Raw genomic sequence first — 15,434 nt, 5'->3', positions numbered from 1 at the left:
GTGGGGACGGATGGAGATAACGTGGGCATTGCGCTTCTCGTAGGAGTCTGCTTGTTTGGTCTCCGAGAGCGCCTCGCAGGTGAACTGTTGATCTTCAATGAATCGAAACAGCTTCCAAAAGTTGTTGTTCTTCTTGTGGTTCAACGGGTCAAGAAGTATTTTGATGAAGTAATCGCAAGAAGCGAACACCCCTCAAACAAAACTTCTGGGTTTTTGAAGTTCGCCAACTCCCATAGCTTGTTCTGGCCCCTTGTGAGTGTTGATTGGATTGAGCCAGTCAAGTTCATCTTGTAAGTAACTCTTGCGGAAAAATTGAAGAGCAGAGCAGTGAAGATATTGGTCCCCTTGCCGCTGATGCCTTGTTGCCACAAGGGGGTATACAAAGCATACAAGCTCTCTAATCCAGCTGCCATCCAGCATTGATTCTTTTTTGAGGGATGGTTGGGGACGGCGATGTACAAACAGTAACTCTGGCCAGGAGTTTTGACAAAGTTTGCCGACTTTGTCTTGGCCTTCTTGGTATCCGGCTTGGCCAGTGCGTCAGTGGTGTTGGGAGGCCGGCCATTGTTCTGGTACCGCTGGCGCTTACAAGACATTCCCAAAGAGACTCCAACTTTGGTGTTTTTTTTGGCCCTATACTTGATTGCGACACCCTTCATGACGGTGGTCCAGTTGTTGTGTAAAACCTTGACAAAAGAGAACAACTCAACCATTCCTTGCAACAAGCTGGTCCTTCCTTGGCTGAAGGTGGTAGATGTTAGTAATGTTAAAAAAGAATAACAATAACCCAAAAAAAGATGCCCACCTGATCATGTAATACAAGCAATGTAAACTTTCCTGGGCATTGGTCGTGTTTGGGATCCCGTCAGCTCCGTCTTTATCGAGCATTGCCGGCCGAGATGGGAACAGGATGGCCTCAACATCTGCCACTGTCCACCAATCCAATCATCGTCGTACTTTAGGGTATCAGCGGTGTATGTGATCAATTTTCTGTTTGTGAGTCTGACCACCTTGGACCTGAGGTTCCAAAAGATCCAAACAGCATTCTTGGAAGCTGGACTGAAAACAAGAAAAACAACGTGAGTAAGATGAATAAGAAGAAATTAACCAGATGAGCTTAGCTTACTTCATCGTCAACTGATATAAGAGATTGATTGCGTTTGATTTGTGTCACCTGGGCAGAAAAATGCTGCTGGCATCCTTTCAACATAGACACCGCCTTTTATTTTTCTGAGAAACAAAAAACATCCATGTATACCGCCTTGTGTCCCTGCATCTGAGCCTTTGAGAAGTCTACTACTTGTTATACTAGGAGGTCTTGTTCCTGGGCGGTAATTGAAGCGTTGTTGGAAAACTGTTGCATTAGAGTAGTGAAATGTATCTGGTGGTACTTGACCGTCAACCCCCAAATCCACGAAATTTGGACTGGTATCTATTGCTGCAATTTGTCACAGAACATCAAAGTTGATAGAAGATACCCATTCTTGAAATAACGGTACGTCACATCTGAGACCAGTTCTCCGTTTTTATTGCGAGCAAGTAGCCTCTCTGCCATCCACTTTGTCTGAAAAGTGAAATGCTCCAATCCAGGTGAGAATGAGGCCGAGATAATGTAGAGGCCTTGCCTTATTGAAATAAAGTGAAATAAGGGAGAAGTGACAATCAGTTTGTCTTTATAGGGTATTCACAAAGAGGATGGAGAGACTTACGCGGCCCAACTGAACATGTTGAGAATGAATCGGTCCTCCAACCCAGCGCCTTTTTTCCCTGTAACAATGCCTAACTCAGCCAAAAGCGACTTGCGGTAGTATGCAAGACTAAAAACAAACAAGCTCAGCTTGGGCTGCAACAAGATTGGTTGGAAAGTTAAAGATTTACCGGTCACTGTTCTGAAAGCAAGAGTGAATTCCGGTGACACCTTCAAAGGTGGCATCTTTGTCCTTGCTGTTGTCTCCTTTCTTCCCCAACTGGTATTCAAATGATGTCAGTTTCAGACTGGGTACATACAAACAAGCACAACAAAATAGATAATCTTACCTTCAGCTTGAAGGCACCTGCCAATGGATTTTCTTTGACAAGCTTGGAAAAAGCGGCCTTAGCTAAGGGGTCTGGTTTCTTGGCCTTGGCCCACGGATGGTCGTGGGTGCCCTTGTGTCTGAGTAGCCCCCATCCTGATTCAAGATGGACGTCAAATCGTAGTGAGGTGTCTTTGCATGGGAGGTGAAAGACATTCCTGGTGCACTCTCCGGCAAGGCCTTCACACTTAACGGGTCTGAGCAATAACAGTAAGTCAGCTTGGATGACATTCAGACATGCAGACAAGTAAAGATAAATGTACATACTTTTCACGCGACTTCAATTTCTCTATCTCACCGCTCCCGGTGGGGGGGGCGCCCGCCCACTTGCATTCCGGGTTATCGCAGACTAGGGCCCCAAGACATTTATAGCGCTACACCTTCCATTTTCCATTGGCACGGCTATTCCCATTGTGCCGCTTGACAAATGCCGTTGAGCCAAAGTTAGTAATATCTTTGCCGGGTAGTCGTAAAAAAGTTGTTTGGCCATTTGGATAGAGGGGATAGCCCTGCAGATTGAGCTGGCAGCCATGATCAATGAAAGTCTGGTGATCGTTGTTCATATCTGGTATGAACCACTCTTTATCTTTTTTGGTTTATTTCTTCTTCTTCTTTTTTGTTTTTTGTTTTTTTGTACCTTCCGATTGTCCAGAACTGCTGCCGGAGTCCAAAGCGCCTTGGTTGGATTTTTGAGGATGCAGGGAGAGAGGAACAAGGGGTGTATCACTCTCTTGGTTTGATTGCTGATCAGTCGCTTGGTCTGACTGCTGATCAGATGCTTTGTATTCATCTGACGTTGTTTCCGCCACCACGTGTCTGGGACGCCGCATGCTTGTATCCTTCCAGGTCCTTCCTACCTACATACATATTTAAATGTTTGATATGGGTCAAGGGCCCGGCGGACAAATGATAATTGATATTAAACTTACTTGATAATCGAGGATTGTTGGGATTGTGTGCAGTGGAAAAAAAAACTGACGTTTGTGGGATATGATGTGCAAATACGGGAATGATTGCTTGTAAAATTCAAATTGGGCCGGGTGGGGTGGGAATTTTGCAATGCATGAGCTGCATGCAATATTGTCTTGTGAGGCAATGGCATTCAAATTTATGGTTGGTGGGTTAGGGTTGGAATCTTGCATGACTGTGGTGCAAGTGTTGTGACCAAAAAGGAGTAAAGTTACTTGACAGGGGTCCCCGGTAGTAAATTTGCAGGCAAATTTTTGCAAGTGTTGGGCTTGCATGTCATATGTCACGGGGGATGTCATGCAAAATTCCAATATACCCCGGTGTATTGTAATTTTGCACGCTATTGCCTTTGCACTGCTTATGTCTTGCAAAATAAGGGCCTGTACCATACAAAATCTGTTTTTCCTGCGCGAGGAAAACAGCTTTCTTTTTTTCAATATTCTGTTTATCAAGCAATAAAAACAGCTCTGCATAAAAGTGTACCATAACCACAAGTTCCTTCACTGAGTTCCTTGCTGGAAGAATCTTCTCCGCTCGGACTACACCACAGGAGTGCGCCAACGTTGGTTTGCTGATTGTTTTTGCCGGCAACTTGACCCTCCCCAACCCAGCCAAACCTTCCTGCTGGCCGCCGTCGTGGTGTTGGGGTTTGCAGCCACAGTGTCGGGCCGACCACAAGCGCTGCCGCATATCTGACGGCAGCAGGGGCAGGTCGTTGACAGGCTGCCCTTGTTCAAACAAAGCTCTCAGCAACTCTCCAGGTTGTGAGATTATGTTTTTGGGCATCCCCATCAGCAATCAGCTGTTGAGCTACCCGCCATGTGATGGGTGCGTGGGATCATGTACTTGCGCACCTCTGCCGTGAGAGGCCGTGAGAGTCCAGGCATGAGACGTTCGGCGCGCCGCAAAAAAATCCGCACAGCAAGGCTTGAACACATGCTCCAGTAGTAGCCCATGCTCAGAGGCACCATATCTTCCAACTCGGCGAAAGGCCAATTATGATTACTGGTTGGTGAAATTAACAGTTTAACATTAAGCGGACCGCCGCGCCCACCAAAAAAAAAATGGCAGCATTTCCCCCTTCCCCCATCCCCAAAACAATTACGGGTACCAATGCACCTGGATCGCTTGGCTCTTTAAGCAATTGGCGCCGAGCAAGAGCCAAGCAATGACCAGCAATCATTGACTCACTGCCTCCTTTTATACTTTTCCCGTATAATTCAATTCAACCCGGACTCCGTTAATTTAATTTCCTTTTCCCCTCCCACCTTCGCCCACATCCCCCTCCCCTTTTTCTTCCATTGTCACTTTTCCACATGCAATCGATCACTCGAAGATGGTTACCTGAGAATCTTTTCAGAACTCTTAAAATCACCCCAAGCCATTCTCCAGGCTGACACCTTTTCCGGTGTGCCTCCGAGTCTTCCCGGACGCAATTGATCCCACAAAAAAGGGAAACTGAGTTTCATTTCAGAAATTGTGACTTTATTGCGCTGCCGGGAATGGATTCTTCCCCAATTTCCTCTGAGGTCGTGTCCAGGACAAGGTCTTCGACCATTTCTCCAATCCATAATAAGTAATCCATGTCCAGTTCAATGACCGCAAACTTTTTCCACCTCTTAACACCTTTTCTGGCATCCCTCCAAGCTTTCTCGGCGATATGACAAACAAAACTTCAGTTGACGGTATTGGAACTGCCGTAGCCGTCAAGCGCGAGACAGCTGAAAATAACCTTATGGTGACCATGCGCCACCACGACTGGGATCCACAAGTACGGTTTCCCCCTGAGCCCATCTACATGAAATCACCCACAATGCATATTATTGCATAAACTAATTTTGAAATTGTCCAAATTTGATCGGTCCAAAATTCCGCATCCCCGGTCGACGCAACATGGCCAATACCCATTTCCTCTTTCAAGTCAACCGAGAATTTTCCCTGATTGGGTTTCTTTGTGACTGGGACATGGAGAATGGGATGCCAGTAGTCGAGGTTTGTCATAACAGATAAAATGACTGACCCGGGTGAGCCTTGGCAAGACAGCTTCCGGGTTGGTTTGACAGCCCTGTGAGCTCAAGTCTCCAGTATCAGATGTGTCAGAAAAAAGACTGACCTTTGTGAGACGCCGACGACGTGCTACCCTGCATTTGCACGGCAGCCCAACAGTGTGTCCTATGTTGTTGGGTTGTCGCTCCAAGGGAGCCCAGGACAAGGACGGCTTCCGGGCGGCTGACAGGCAGCGCGAGTTGGGTCGAGCCACTGGGTTGCCACCAGGCAACTGACCGGCAGGCTTGCGGCGGAATGACCAAGGTGGTCGCCTGTTGTCAAGAGGGACGGCAGCCTGACCGTTGCAGACGCCAACGACGTGCTGCCCTGCATTCACACGGTAGGTTGACGTGTGTCCCTTTGTTGTTGGGTTGTCGGTCCGAGGGAGCCGAAATTGCTCTTGTGGTGTATGTATGTACACACATACATAACACATATATTAGCACTCTTCACGTAAGCTAAACATCAGCAAGATTGAAATAAAGTTTATCCCATTGTGCCAGCCAATTTGGCTGGGAAAGTATGCTGATGTATATCTCTCACATGGTCATAGATTTCTTACGTGAACAGTGCTATTATGCAGTCTGAGGCCGACAGGGTTCCTCAACATCAGGCCGATAAACACGTATTGGTCCACAACGGAAGGCAGGAGGGCCAAACCTCTCCTTCCTCTCAGACCAATCAAGCTGTGTCGGTCAGAGAGGAAGAGGCAGACAAGTCTGTGACCGCTCCATCCGAGGGGAAAGGGAGACAAACAGGACCCCGGAGAGCCCCTACCAAGCCGACATATGTGGCACGTATCTGGGGGACATTTTTTTGCAAAATGCTCCTGATGTAATTCAGCAGATATGTATCCAAATTGAATTTTTGTCCTCAGATGATCCTGATGTGGTCGGTATCTTTTTGGCATTTCCTGGAAACCAAAACCAAATATTTGGGTCTTGGGTTCAATTCCCACCCAAAAAAGCGTTTTTTCTGCCAAATTGTGCCCTTTAGGCCTTTATTTTTGAAAATCCTCCTTATGTACACCGTATCTAAGCTGGGTCTAATTGGGAAAAACCCAATTTCCCCACGTATCCAAAACCCGGAATTCCAGGAATTTACATATGTCAGCTTGGTCGGGGCTTTCCGGGGTCCTAGACAAACTCCCCCCAGACACATTGTATCGGTCCAAGGGGAAAACACCCCTTCTTCCTCTCGAGCTGATCTAGATAAATCGGGTGGAGAGCAGGAAGGGGTGGTTTTGAGTGATATGAAGGAAGTATTGTTCCGTCCAAGGGAGAAGAGGAGACAGATCCTCTCAGACCGATACCTATACATTGTATCGGTCCGAGGGGAACACTCCAGAGTCCACTACTTCCTCTCGGACCGATCAGGTTATATCAGGTGGAAAGAGGGGAGGATTCCTCTCGGACCTGTATGATAGATGGTCCGGGAGGGTGGAGGACAGAGCTCCTCTCAAACAAATACTTTGTATCGGTGGCAGGACTATCCGGGATGAGAGTGCTGTATCGTCCGAGAGGTGGGACGGGCGGGCGCAGCGAGTGTGGAAATTGCTTGAGAAAACAGGGTCAGACCTGTTTCTGGAAATTGGCAATTTCTGAAGGAAATTGATTACTGGATCCCCCCAAAAACGGGTGCTGTGGTACATGTTTTTGAGGGGAAACTTTTTTCTGTAAGAAAAGCAGATTTCCGGCCGAAAAACTGCTTTTCGAGTCGCTATGGTACTCTTGCAAAATTATGGGCACCCGTAAACCCTAATTGACGCTAGCGAGTCGTGGATGTTCGGATTGGTCCTCAGCCCTTTTTTCATCTCCACCGATCAATCAGTGGCATCCAGTTTTCTGAGTTGGGGCAGGAGTCGTCTAAGAGGGAGCATCCTCGACGGTTTAGGGAATTTGGCTAGCCTTCAAAATCTCGAGGAAATGAAATCATCGACCAATAGCGGCGAGGTTGACTTGGAATTGCCCCCATCTCAAGCCTCACAGCGATCGAGGCACGGCGACAGTTCTCTTGAGCCGAGGGGCGGAACAATCGCTTTCCGCGCTTACGCGGGACGTGGATGTGGGACTAGTGGCTGTCTGTTGATTCCTCCCTCCCTCCATAGAGGCAGCCGCGAAAATGGATACGAAATCTGCAGATAAATAATTCTAAGTAGTGCCCGTACTGCCACCACCCTTCTGGAAGTGGTAGCGAGTCTCCAAAAACTCGCATCTCGTGTTATTCGATCGGCGGTATGCCAGACAGCAGTTCCAGAAGCCAAGTAGCGATAACCAAGCACAAGATGCTCCAACGCACTCGAAGCCTTTGGTCTGCGGCCTCTCTCCTTCTCCCCTGCATCTTCCAGCACATTGCCAGCAGCTCTCTGCCGAATGAAACCGCCATCTCCTCCCAACAACTTCCGGGAATCTTGAACGCTTCTTCGTTCCAACTCCCAAGTTTATCGTCCATATTCCCTTCCAGCAACTCTTCTAATAAAGTTTTGGACGGCTCCAAGGCATCGGCCCCACCAGCTCCAATAAGTGAGTCCGCTGGCGGAAGAGGATAGCAGATCGCGCTCATCTCTGACCGCCTTGCTTGTCGATAAATGTTGCCGTTTTTCTTTTCTAGCCCCGTTGAGCCCAGATGCGGTAGCGAAGCAGTCCGACTTCGATCGCAAAAACATCCCAGGTCGTCCCGTGCACACGGCAGGTGGTACGCAACTGTCTTCCTGTCTATAACCGCTTCACACCTTCCGCTGAAAGAGGTTTTTGTTCACTTCGTTTTCCGCTTTTCCGACACGCGTGTCGTTGTATAGCGGGCGCGTATGGGACATTCACGGTGACCACGAATTTCGCCCAGAGCCAAACTATCATGGACCTGTTTTCTAACGGTAAGCCCTCAAGATAGATTGAGATCTGTTTTTCTATCGTTGATGTCACACGATTTGGCTAAGACTTTTTCTTGTTTATGATGGATCAACAGTGGGTCAAAGCACCCCAGTCACAGTCAGATTTTCGAACGCTCTCGGTAAGAGGAAACCTCCTGCATCTCTCAGAGAAAAATAAGCTGTTGAAAGACGTTCTCACGCAAAGTTGGCTCACTTCAAGGGGAAAAAGGATCGTTTGATACCGCGCGTAACGTCCGGGGATTTGCGATGAAGTCAGTTGTTATCATTTCTGGTGCTATTCAACAGAACATCGTCAATCTAATGAGTGAAATTTGTGTGCTTCTTGCAGGTTTCAGACTAAGCAAGGAGCTTGGGATTTAATTTGTAAGCTGTAGAACACTTCCCAACAGCATCGTTCTCCCTGATATCGCGTAAGCTGATTCTCGGTCTTTCTTATTCAGCCAACAATGCTCCAGTTTTTTTCAGTAAGTCTGTTCATTTTCAAGTCATTTCATTCCTATTGATCTTAGGGAACCGCGTTTGCACAGTTCGTGACCCAGCTAAGTTCCCGCCCCTGATCCAAAGTCAAAGTCGGGATCCTTCGAACAACTTGGCCAATGCGGATCCTGCGTTGTGAGTCAAGGACCTAATTTAGACAGGCCGCCGCGTCCGTGTCGCTGTTGTCCGAGCTGCTGATTAGCGATCATGATGTTTAATAGTAACTACTTTCCAAACAATCCAGAAACCATGAACATGTTTCTCCGAATCTTTTCGAGCGCAGGAGTTTCCAGAGGTACCTGGTCATTCCTCCCCCATGCCCTCTTTTCGGTTTCGGACTCTAATGGATGCAATATTCATTTAACCATTCTCAATAGGATGGATTCACACTAATGCTTGGAGTATAAATACTTATCGATGGTATAAAAGTGACGGTAACTATCAAACTGTTTACTTCGCATGTCCATGAGACTAGCTTATTCGATAAGAAAAAACGCACATTTCATGGAGACTAAAACGAAAACCCCACGTAATAAAATCTCTCGACAGGTACATGGTCTTATGTCAGGATAAACTTCGAAACGAAGCAGGGTGTATTAAATTTCACGGCGGCAGAGCAAGCGCAAATAACGGATCCCAGCTATTCAGCCAGAGTAAGTTGCCTGCAGTCCTCCCAAGCTGAACATATGTTCGGGCCGAAATCGATCGCTTATTGGTTTCCCTTACTTTTTTTAACCATAACTCACAGGAGCTCTATAATTCAATCCAATCCGGCCAGTTCCCTCGATGGACTATGTATGCTCAAGTCTTGTCGCCCACAGATGCCGAGAACTTCAGATATAATGTGCTTGATCCTACTAGTAAGTCACTCTGCAACCATCGATGATATTTTAATCGTCCTAAAGTATGTCGTGGTATAATCATTTTCTAATTCTGCAACGGGCAAATTCTGCAGAGGAATGGCCTACTTCGCTTGTCGTTCCTCAAGAGATAGGTGTTTTGGAACTCAACAAGGTGAGATACTGACTGATCACCAATGTCTTTTAAAGGTATCTTGCTGAACGCTTTGCAACGCTCTCGCTACCCCTACTCACTTAAAACCCGGGCGAATTCCTTCCACAGAACCCAGCAAATTATTTCACCGAAGTAAGGAAACTTATCTAGCTCAACATATGATCAACTTATTCAAACCAACAGAAGCTGAAATCGAACTCAAAAAAAACTAACATTTCCAGGTAGAAAAGCTTGCGTTTTCACCTGCTAATGTAGTACCAGGTTGGGCAGCAAGTCAGGACCCAGTTTTGCAGATGAGATTATTTGCCTACAGTGACAGCTCTGTGAGTATACGGCCTCAACCGACGAATAGTTACAGTGAAAGTATATTAACAAGCTTCGCCGATAGCGTTATCGATTGGGTACAAGCAGTCCCACAAGAATGATGAAGAGGTTTTTGCCGAACCGTAAGTTGCAAAGGTACTTGAGCTGGAGAAAAGACGACGAAGAAACTGTGAATTCCAGATTTTCCTGACCTAGACCACCTTCCTCTTCTTGATTACCCAGCTCCAGTGCTCAATACACCAGGTCAAATTCTCAAAAACTCGGCGAAAATTCTCACCAATTCAGCCCAAAGTCAGAACACGTCAACAAACACTGCTCCTCAGTATGACTCCGAGCATAGCTTATGGATCAACCAAGCGCTCCAATCAATGAACCAGGTCTGCCAGCAGTGTCGATTCATTCCACTCAATAATTTAGTTGAACGTTTCCCATCGCATGTAACACTAGGTCTCGGAAATAGATTTCGAGCAACCAGGTTTCTTTTATGGCAATCTGACTCGAGACCAAAGATCTGAGCTCATCCAGTGAGTGAAAATAGATGGATACCCGAGCATTGCATAATCACTAATTTGGGGAATTTGATTGACGGAAAGAAATATTGCCGGCGGTTTGAGCGTGGTTTCTTCGCCGGATATCCAAGCCAATCTAATTAGTTGGCTGGCCAAAGCTAGTCCTGAATTATCCAAACAAGTGTCTTCAAAGCTGAAAAGTATGACTGGATGATCATGTCTTAAACACCAAAAGATTGTTGTATATGATGAATTAATAAGACCTTTCATCACGGGAATCGAACTCTGTATTTTTATTGTGGCAAAATAGACGGCGGCAAAACTGGCAATGCCCACACGGAGTGACCCTCGACAGTTGCAGCATCAAGATCTGTCCTGAGGTCTTCGTTTTCCAGGTAATGTTGGAACGTCTTATCTGAAAAACCCCGCGGTCGTAGTGAGACACATGGAGCTGCGCGGCCCATCGGGCTAGTTTGTCCGAGAAGCTCGTTTCTTCTGGTCTTGAGGCGGGCAAAACTGGGAAAAAAATCCGAATGGTCATCCGCAGGAAGAGACGCAGCCCTGTAGCCCGTCTGTCTAGGCTCTACAAGCAAGCAGGATGTACAAGTGCAGGCGGTGACCATGTCAGCGCTGTCGGAGGGACAGGCTTTACAGGCATAAAACTTGCTCCAATTGGCACCCTTCCAGTTTATGTTGTGAGACACATGGACCTGCGCGGCCCATCGAGCTAGTTTGTCCGAGAAGCTCGTTCCTTCTGGTCTCGAGGCGAGCAAAACCTGAAGAAAAATCTGAACGGTCATCCGCAGGATGAGACGCAGTCCTGTAGCCCGTCGGTCTGGCCTCCAGGCGGTGACCATGTCAACACGCTGTCGTGTGTCAATGGACAGGCTTTGAAAGCATAAAAATTGCACCAACTGGCACCCTTCCAGTTTAAATCCCCAAATATTTACAACAGCTCTCATCTACCTCAGGGATTTGTTTTCATTGTGGTACATACCAATTGTAAATGGTTTATTTTCTACCTTGGCTTCTCAGTTTCAAACTATTGAATCTCATTGCTTCTGTTTAACCATCACTGGGTTAGCATTCCAGAAATGCTCTACTTGAAGAATTTCAGCTTCATCTTGGCCTTTCTCTTGCAGGTTGGGATTTGTTTCTCAGTGTTGCCCAACAATCCTTTGAGCAAAGCTAAGGCCGCGGGAATTGATGCGGAAGCCTGTAAGTTTTCAAGATTTCAACAAACCATGTAGATGTACACATATTATGGAGCTATATGTTTCCTAAAATTAATCAACAAAAATTTGTATATTTTTCAGCTTCAATGGGGGGCAGCCACAGCAAGCTGTCAGAAATAGGTGATTCTGATCCAAATAGCTCAATGTATACTTGTCATGAAAAGCTAAATTTAACTGGGTTTTCCAGAATTGGGAAAAGATGATTGTAACTTGGTGAGCCAATCTTCTGACAACCTGGATCAATTGTCAGAGGAAAGCCGTGATGAGTGGATGGGGGGAATTCATAGTGAACTCTCAGAAAGTGGCAAGTCTGATTTTGATATAAGTCTTGTTAATTTATGATTGAGAACTGAATATCCCTAGGATTTTTAGATTCAAAAAGAAGGGATTGGTTCTCCATGATTAATTCTGTTGGCCAACTGGAGAAAGACTATGGTAAAATTGAGGTAGAGAAATTTGAGTATACACACACTAATGCAATAATGGAAGCAGTTGAACAATTGAAAAGCCTTCATGAGCAGATGGAAAATCTGTTTGGACCAGACTGGGATCCAGAAGTCCAATTGTCAAGAGCTCAACATTTGAAGGACAAGTACAGTAACTCAATATGGGAAATATACAACCTCCTCAGGACTTTCTTTAATTACGAAAAACCAATCCATCATCTGAAGGTGGCTGCAAATAATTGTATCTTAGAAACCATCAATTTCATCTGGAGATACAAACTCGCAAATATTGATGATTTGGAGAACCTGGAAAGGGAATTCTCAACAAAAGCAGGTTTGAGGTGGTTTGTAAGGGCCATTATATATGGTGTATTTAGAACAGACACAGAGCTTTGGAATAAATATCATTATTATCCAAAGGTAGAAGATCAACTTAAGTATGATATTCACACGAAGCATATTTACAATACATACAAATGTTAGTGAATGATAATTTTATTGTTTCTGGGATGGCAGTTTGAGCTAATTTATCTGAGTTTTCTTTTTATGTGAAATGAAAAAAAAAAAATGCTGATGTAGTTCTTCAAAAAAAACAGAAAGATTTCATATTGTTTATGTTGGCCATTGATGAATATGGAATTGAAGAAAGTGCTGAATGTTGGAAGGATGACCCCATTACAGAACCATTTTCCAAACCCATGATTGAGCATATTCACTTTATGCGCAAAGTGAGAAAATATGTTGAGGACGAATTAGAAAATGAAAACCCAGATGGCTCCACCAAAAAAGAGTTCTTTCTAAAAGTGAAAGATGATCTGATGGAAATGAGGAAATTTTATTTCAACCCTCATGTCCCTCCTGGATACAACACCAAAGAGTTTGAGGTAGCTTTGTGCCACAGATCTGATGCTTTGCAGTTTATTCATGAAAGAATTGGCTCAGAATACATGAATGAGCCAGAATTCAAGGAATATAATGAAGATACTGCCAACTTTGAAGTCAGATATCAATTATACTTCCTTCGTGAAATTTATCGTCCATGGAAGAACATTTTAATGTACTATTCTCAGTATGCATCACAATTCATGACAAAGGGAAAATCTCATGAGGTACCTGCCAATCTCCGCAAAGAACTAGGAATGGTTTATTGGAAAAAGATATTGAAACATGTCAACAATTATGAAAAATTCAAAACTGAACATAGCAAGAGGCTGGAAGAAATCACAAAGCGTGGATTTTACAGATTATTCATCAAGGAGCAGGAACAATTTATTGATGATTTACCACATTTAAAAAAGAAGTTTGAGCTCTTAGTTAGTGATGCTGAAGAAAAATAGGAAGCTTTGTGATTGAGCCACTTGTTTCATAAGGGATCTTCTGTCCACATATCTTTCTCAATTACCTCTGGTATGGATTTGAGTTTTCTTGATCTGTTTCATTCTATATTCTCCAATCTCCAAGCTTCTTCTTCTTTTTATTTGTTTTCTATTCATTTCCTTTCATATTCAACAGGCTTCTCAATGCAGCTCAGTCTATTTACGTCACCGCTTATTCATGCAATTAAGAATCATTGTTTCTCTCACACTCTTTCATTGCAACGGTGTTTCACTACTTTACTCTATGATAACCGGGGCTGTGGAGTAAAGTAGCAAAATGTGCCTAACATTTTGACAGTTATTGTTAACGCTAGCGCGCAGATAGCTGCGTCACAGTTATTGTAACTGACCCGTTTTTTTGTACAGCCGTTGCTAGTCAAGTAACGTGTTATCAAGGAAAGTAACACCAGGAAAAATCAATTGTCACCAGACATCAGGTGACATCAAAAAACAATGACTGTCACTTTGTTCCTGCTCTGATGCTACCACAACCAGGCTGCAATGGCCCCTTAGTTGCAATTCAAAGTTTGCCCCCTGTTGCCACCAAAACTTTGAAACCCCCGGGGGTTGCGCGTCATAAATTTGACCATTTATGATGTATAACGCGGCAGCCAAACGGGGCCTAAGCAATTAAGGGCCAAATCAGCCCTTATCAAGCAGAGCAACACTTTATTAAGCAGTGAAAGGCCAAAGCAGCCCTGAAATGGCCTTTTATTGCTCAACATATTGATAAATATCTGCTGCTCTGCGCATAGATATCGTAGTGGCCTTGAAAGAAAAAACACCCGCCTGGTGCAATATTGATATTGCACCATATTTCCCCATGGCTACCGGTCTGGTTAGCGTAGAGGGACCAGAAATTGCTACAATAATGTTACAATATTGATAACTGTAAAGTAGGGACCCACCGTTGTTCATTGTGCCACCCTGAGCCATATCGGGTGATAGCTTCATCCTCACGGCCCCTCATCCTCAAGTCTCTCTTCTGCGCACCCGGGTCAACACCCTTTCAGCTAATGTATAGTCCGCCATACATTTGAAATTGGGCTACACAATAGTCGCGGTGCGTGCTCAGCCGCGCTCAGCATCTCCCAAGCCTTCTCACCACAATTTCTGGTCATTTCGACCAAGTTGTCTGTTTTCATGTGTCAACCCCCGCACCTCCCTTCAATTCCCATTGATGTCAAGTAGCTGGCCCTATAACGAAGTGACCTACCATTTGCTTGACTTGCCGGACCTAACTCCTTGCCTTCCCTCACACAGAAACAAAAGCCACCTGTACAAAAATAGCAATGCCTTCCAGAAGCCGGACGGGATTTGTCCACCAACGTGCACCAACATTACGCAATCGACGAGCCCCAGCCAACCTACAGCCACCCGACCACAATAATGAACCATCGGCGATGCGGCCTGACTTGCTTCTTTCACCTCCCTGGCCAGCCCAAGATACCCAGCCCCCTCCACATGATCCAGTACCCGAAGAGCATCACTATGGCCATTTTCATGATGACCAGGAACGCAACACTGACCCCTCGCTTCTTCCCCCTGAGATGGTCACACAGTACGCTATCAGAAGGGACACGCTCTCTGCTGCATGGAAATCGATCGAAAACGCAATGACTGCTTCATATTTTACCTGCCAAAATCGAACCCAAAACTGGACGAGCTCATCCAAGTACCTTGATCCCCTGGAAGATTGTGTGTGCACCATTCGCCGTCATCGGGCTGTAGATTTGATAAATACTCATGGCAAGTTAATCATACCTAACCACTCTACCAACCACACATGTACTAACTGAACCCTCCTCTCTACAGATCGATTTGCCCAGCAGCAAATTGAGTTTTGCTCATGCATCCCTGACACCATACGACTGATGTACCATGGGTACATTGCCGCATCACCCACAGCTCCTCGAACAGCATTCGCCATACCCCTGGTCCAGCTTTACCAATCTCTGTGGCATGAGTCAGCTGTGCCATACACATCATTCATCAAAGGCCTTGTTTGTCATCAGGATACCCGCTCTGCCGAACCACTTTTAGCTCGGGGTCGTTCCAGGAATCCACGTGACC

The 15,434-nt window shown here is 45.5% G+C and overlaps 3 protein-coding genes across 3 annotated transcripts; all 3 read left to right on the top strand.

Moving 5' to 3' along the window:
• Window positions 1-7,326: 7,326 nt before the first annotated feature.
• Window positions 7,327-10,518, top strand: PtA15_11A310 (uncharacterized protein; the record flags this gene model as incomplete). Its single annotated transcript, XM_053161206.1, has 19 exons — window positions 7,327-7,612; window positions 7,701-7,784; window positions 7,888-7,962; window positions 8,055-8,099; window positions 8,180-8,231; window positions 8,309-8,343; window positions 8,421-8,444; window positions 8,508-8,592; window positions 8,679-8,752; window positions 8,835-8,891; window positions 9,007-9,110; window positions 9,206-9,317; window positions 9,413-9,471; window positions 9,580-9,603; window positions 9,693-9,794; window positions 9,860-9,917; window positions 10,018-10,172; window positions 10,243-10,319; window positions 10,389-10,518. The coding sequence occupies 19 exons, from the start codon at window positions 7,327-7,329 to the stop codon at window positions 10,516-10,518; spliced, it is 1,638 nt and encodes a 545-aa protein (XP_053025175.1).
• Window positions 10,519-11,398: 880 nt separating this feature from the next.
• Window positions 11,399-11,881, top strand: PtA15_11A309 (uncharacterized protein; the record flags this gene model as incomplete). The annotated part of the gene is made up of 3 exons (XM_053161204.1): window positions 11,399-11,522; window positions 11,621-11,659; window positions 11,727-11,881. 3 exons carry the CDS (start codon window positions 11,399-11,401, stop codon window positions 11,879-11,881), a joined length of 318 nt encoding a protein of 105 aa, XP_053025174.1.
• Window positions 11,882-14,653: 2,772 nt separating this feature from the next.
• Window positions 14,654-15,432, top strand: PtA15_11A308 (uncharacterized protein; the record flags this gene model as incomplete). The annotated part of the gene is made up of 3 exons (XM_053161203.1): window positions 14,654-15,059; window positions 15,177-15,327; window positions 15,405-15,432. 3 exons carry the CDS (start codon window positions 14,654-14,656, stop codon window positions 15,430-15,432), a joined length of 585 nt encoding a protein of 194 aa, XP_053025173.1.
• Window positions 15,433-15,434: the final 2 nt, after the last annotated feature.

This window comes from Puccinia triticina, chromosome 11A (genome assembly GCF_026914185.1).
Source record: "Puccinia triticina chromosome 11A, complete sequence".
Lineage (NCBI taxonomy): Eukaryota > Fungi > Basidiomycota > Pucciniomycetes > Pucciniales > Pucciniaceae > Puccinia > Puccinia triticina.
This window is presented reverse-complemented; position numbering and strand designations above follow the sequence as displayed.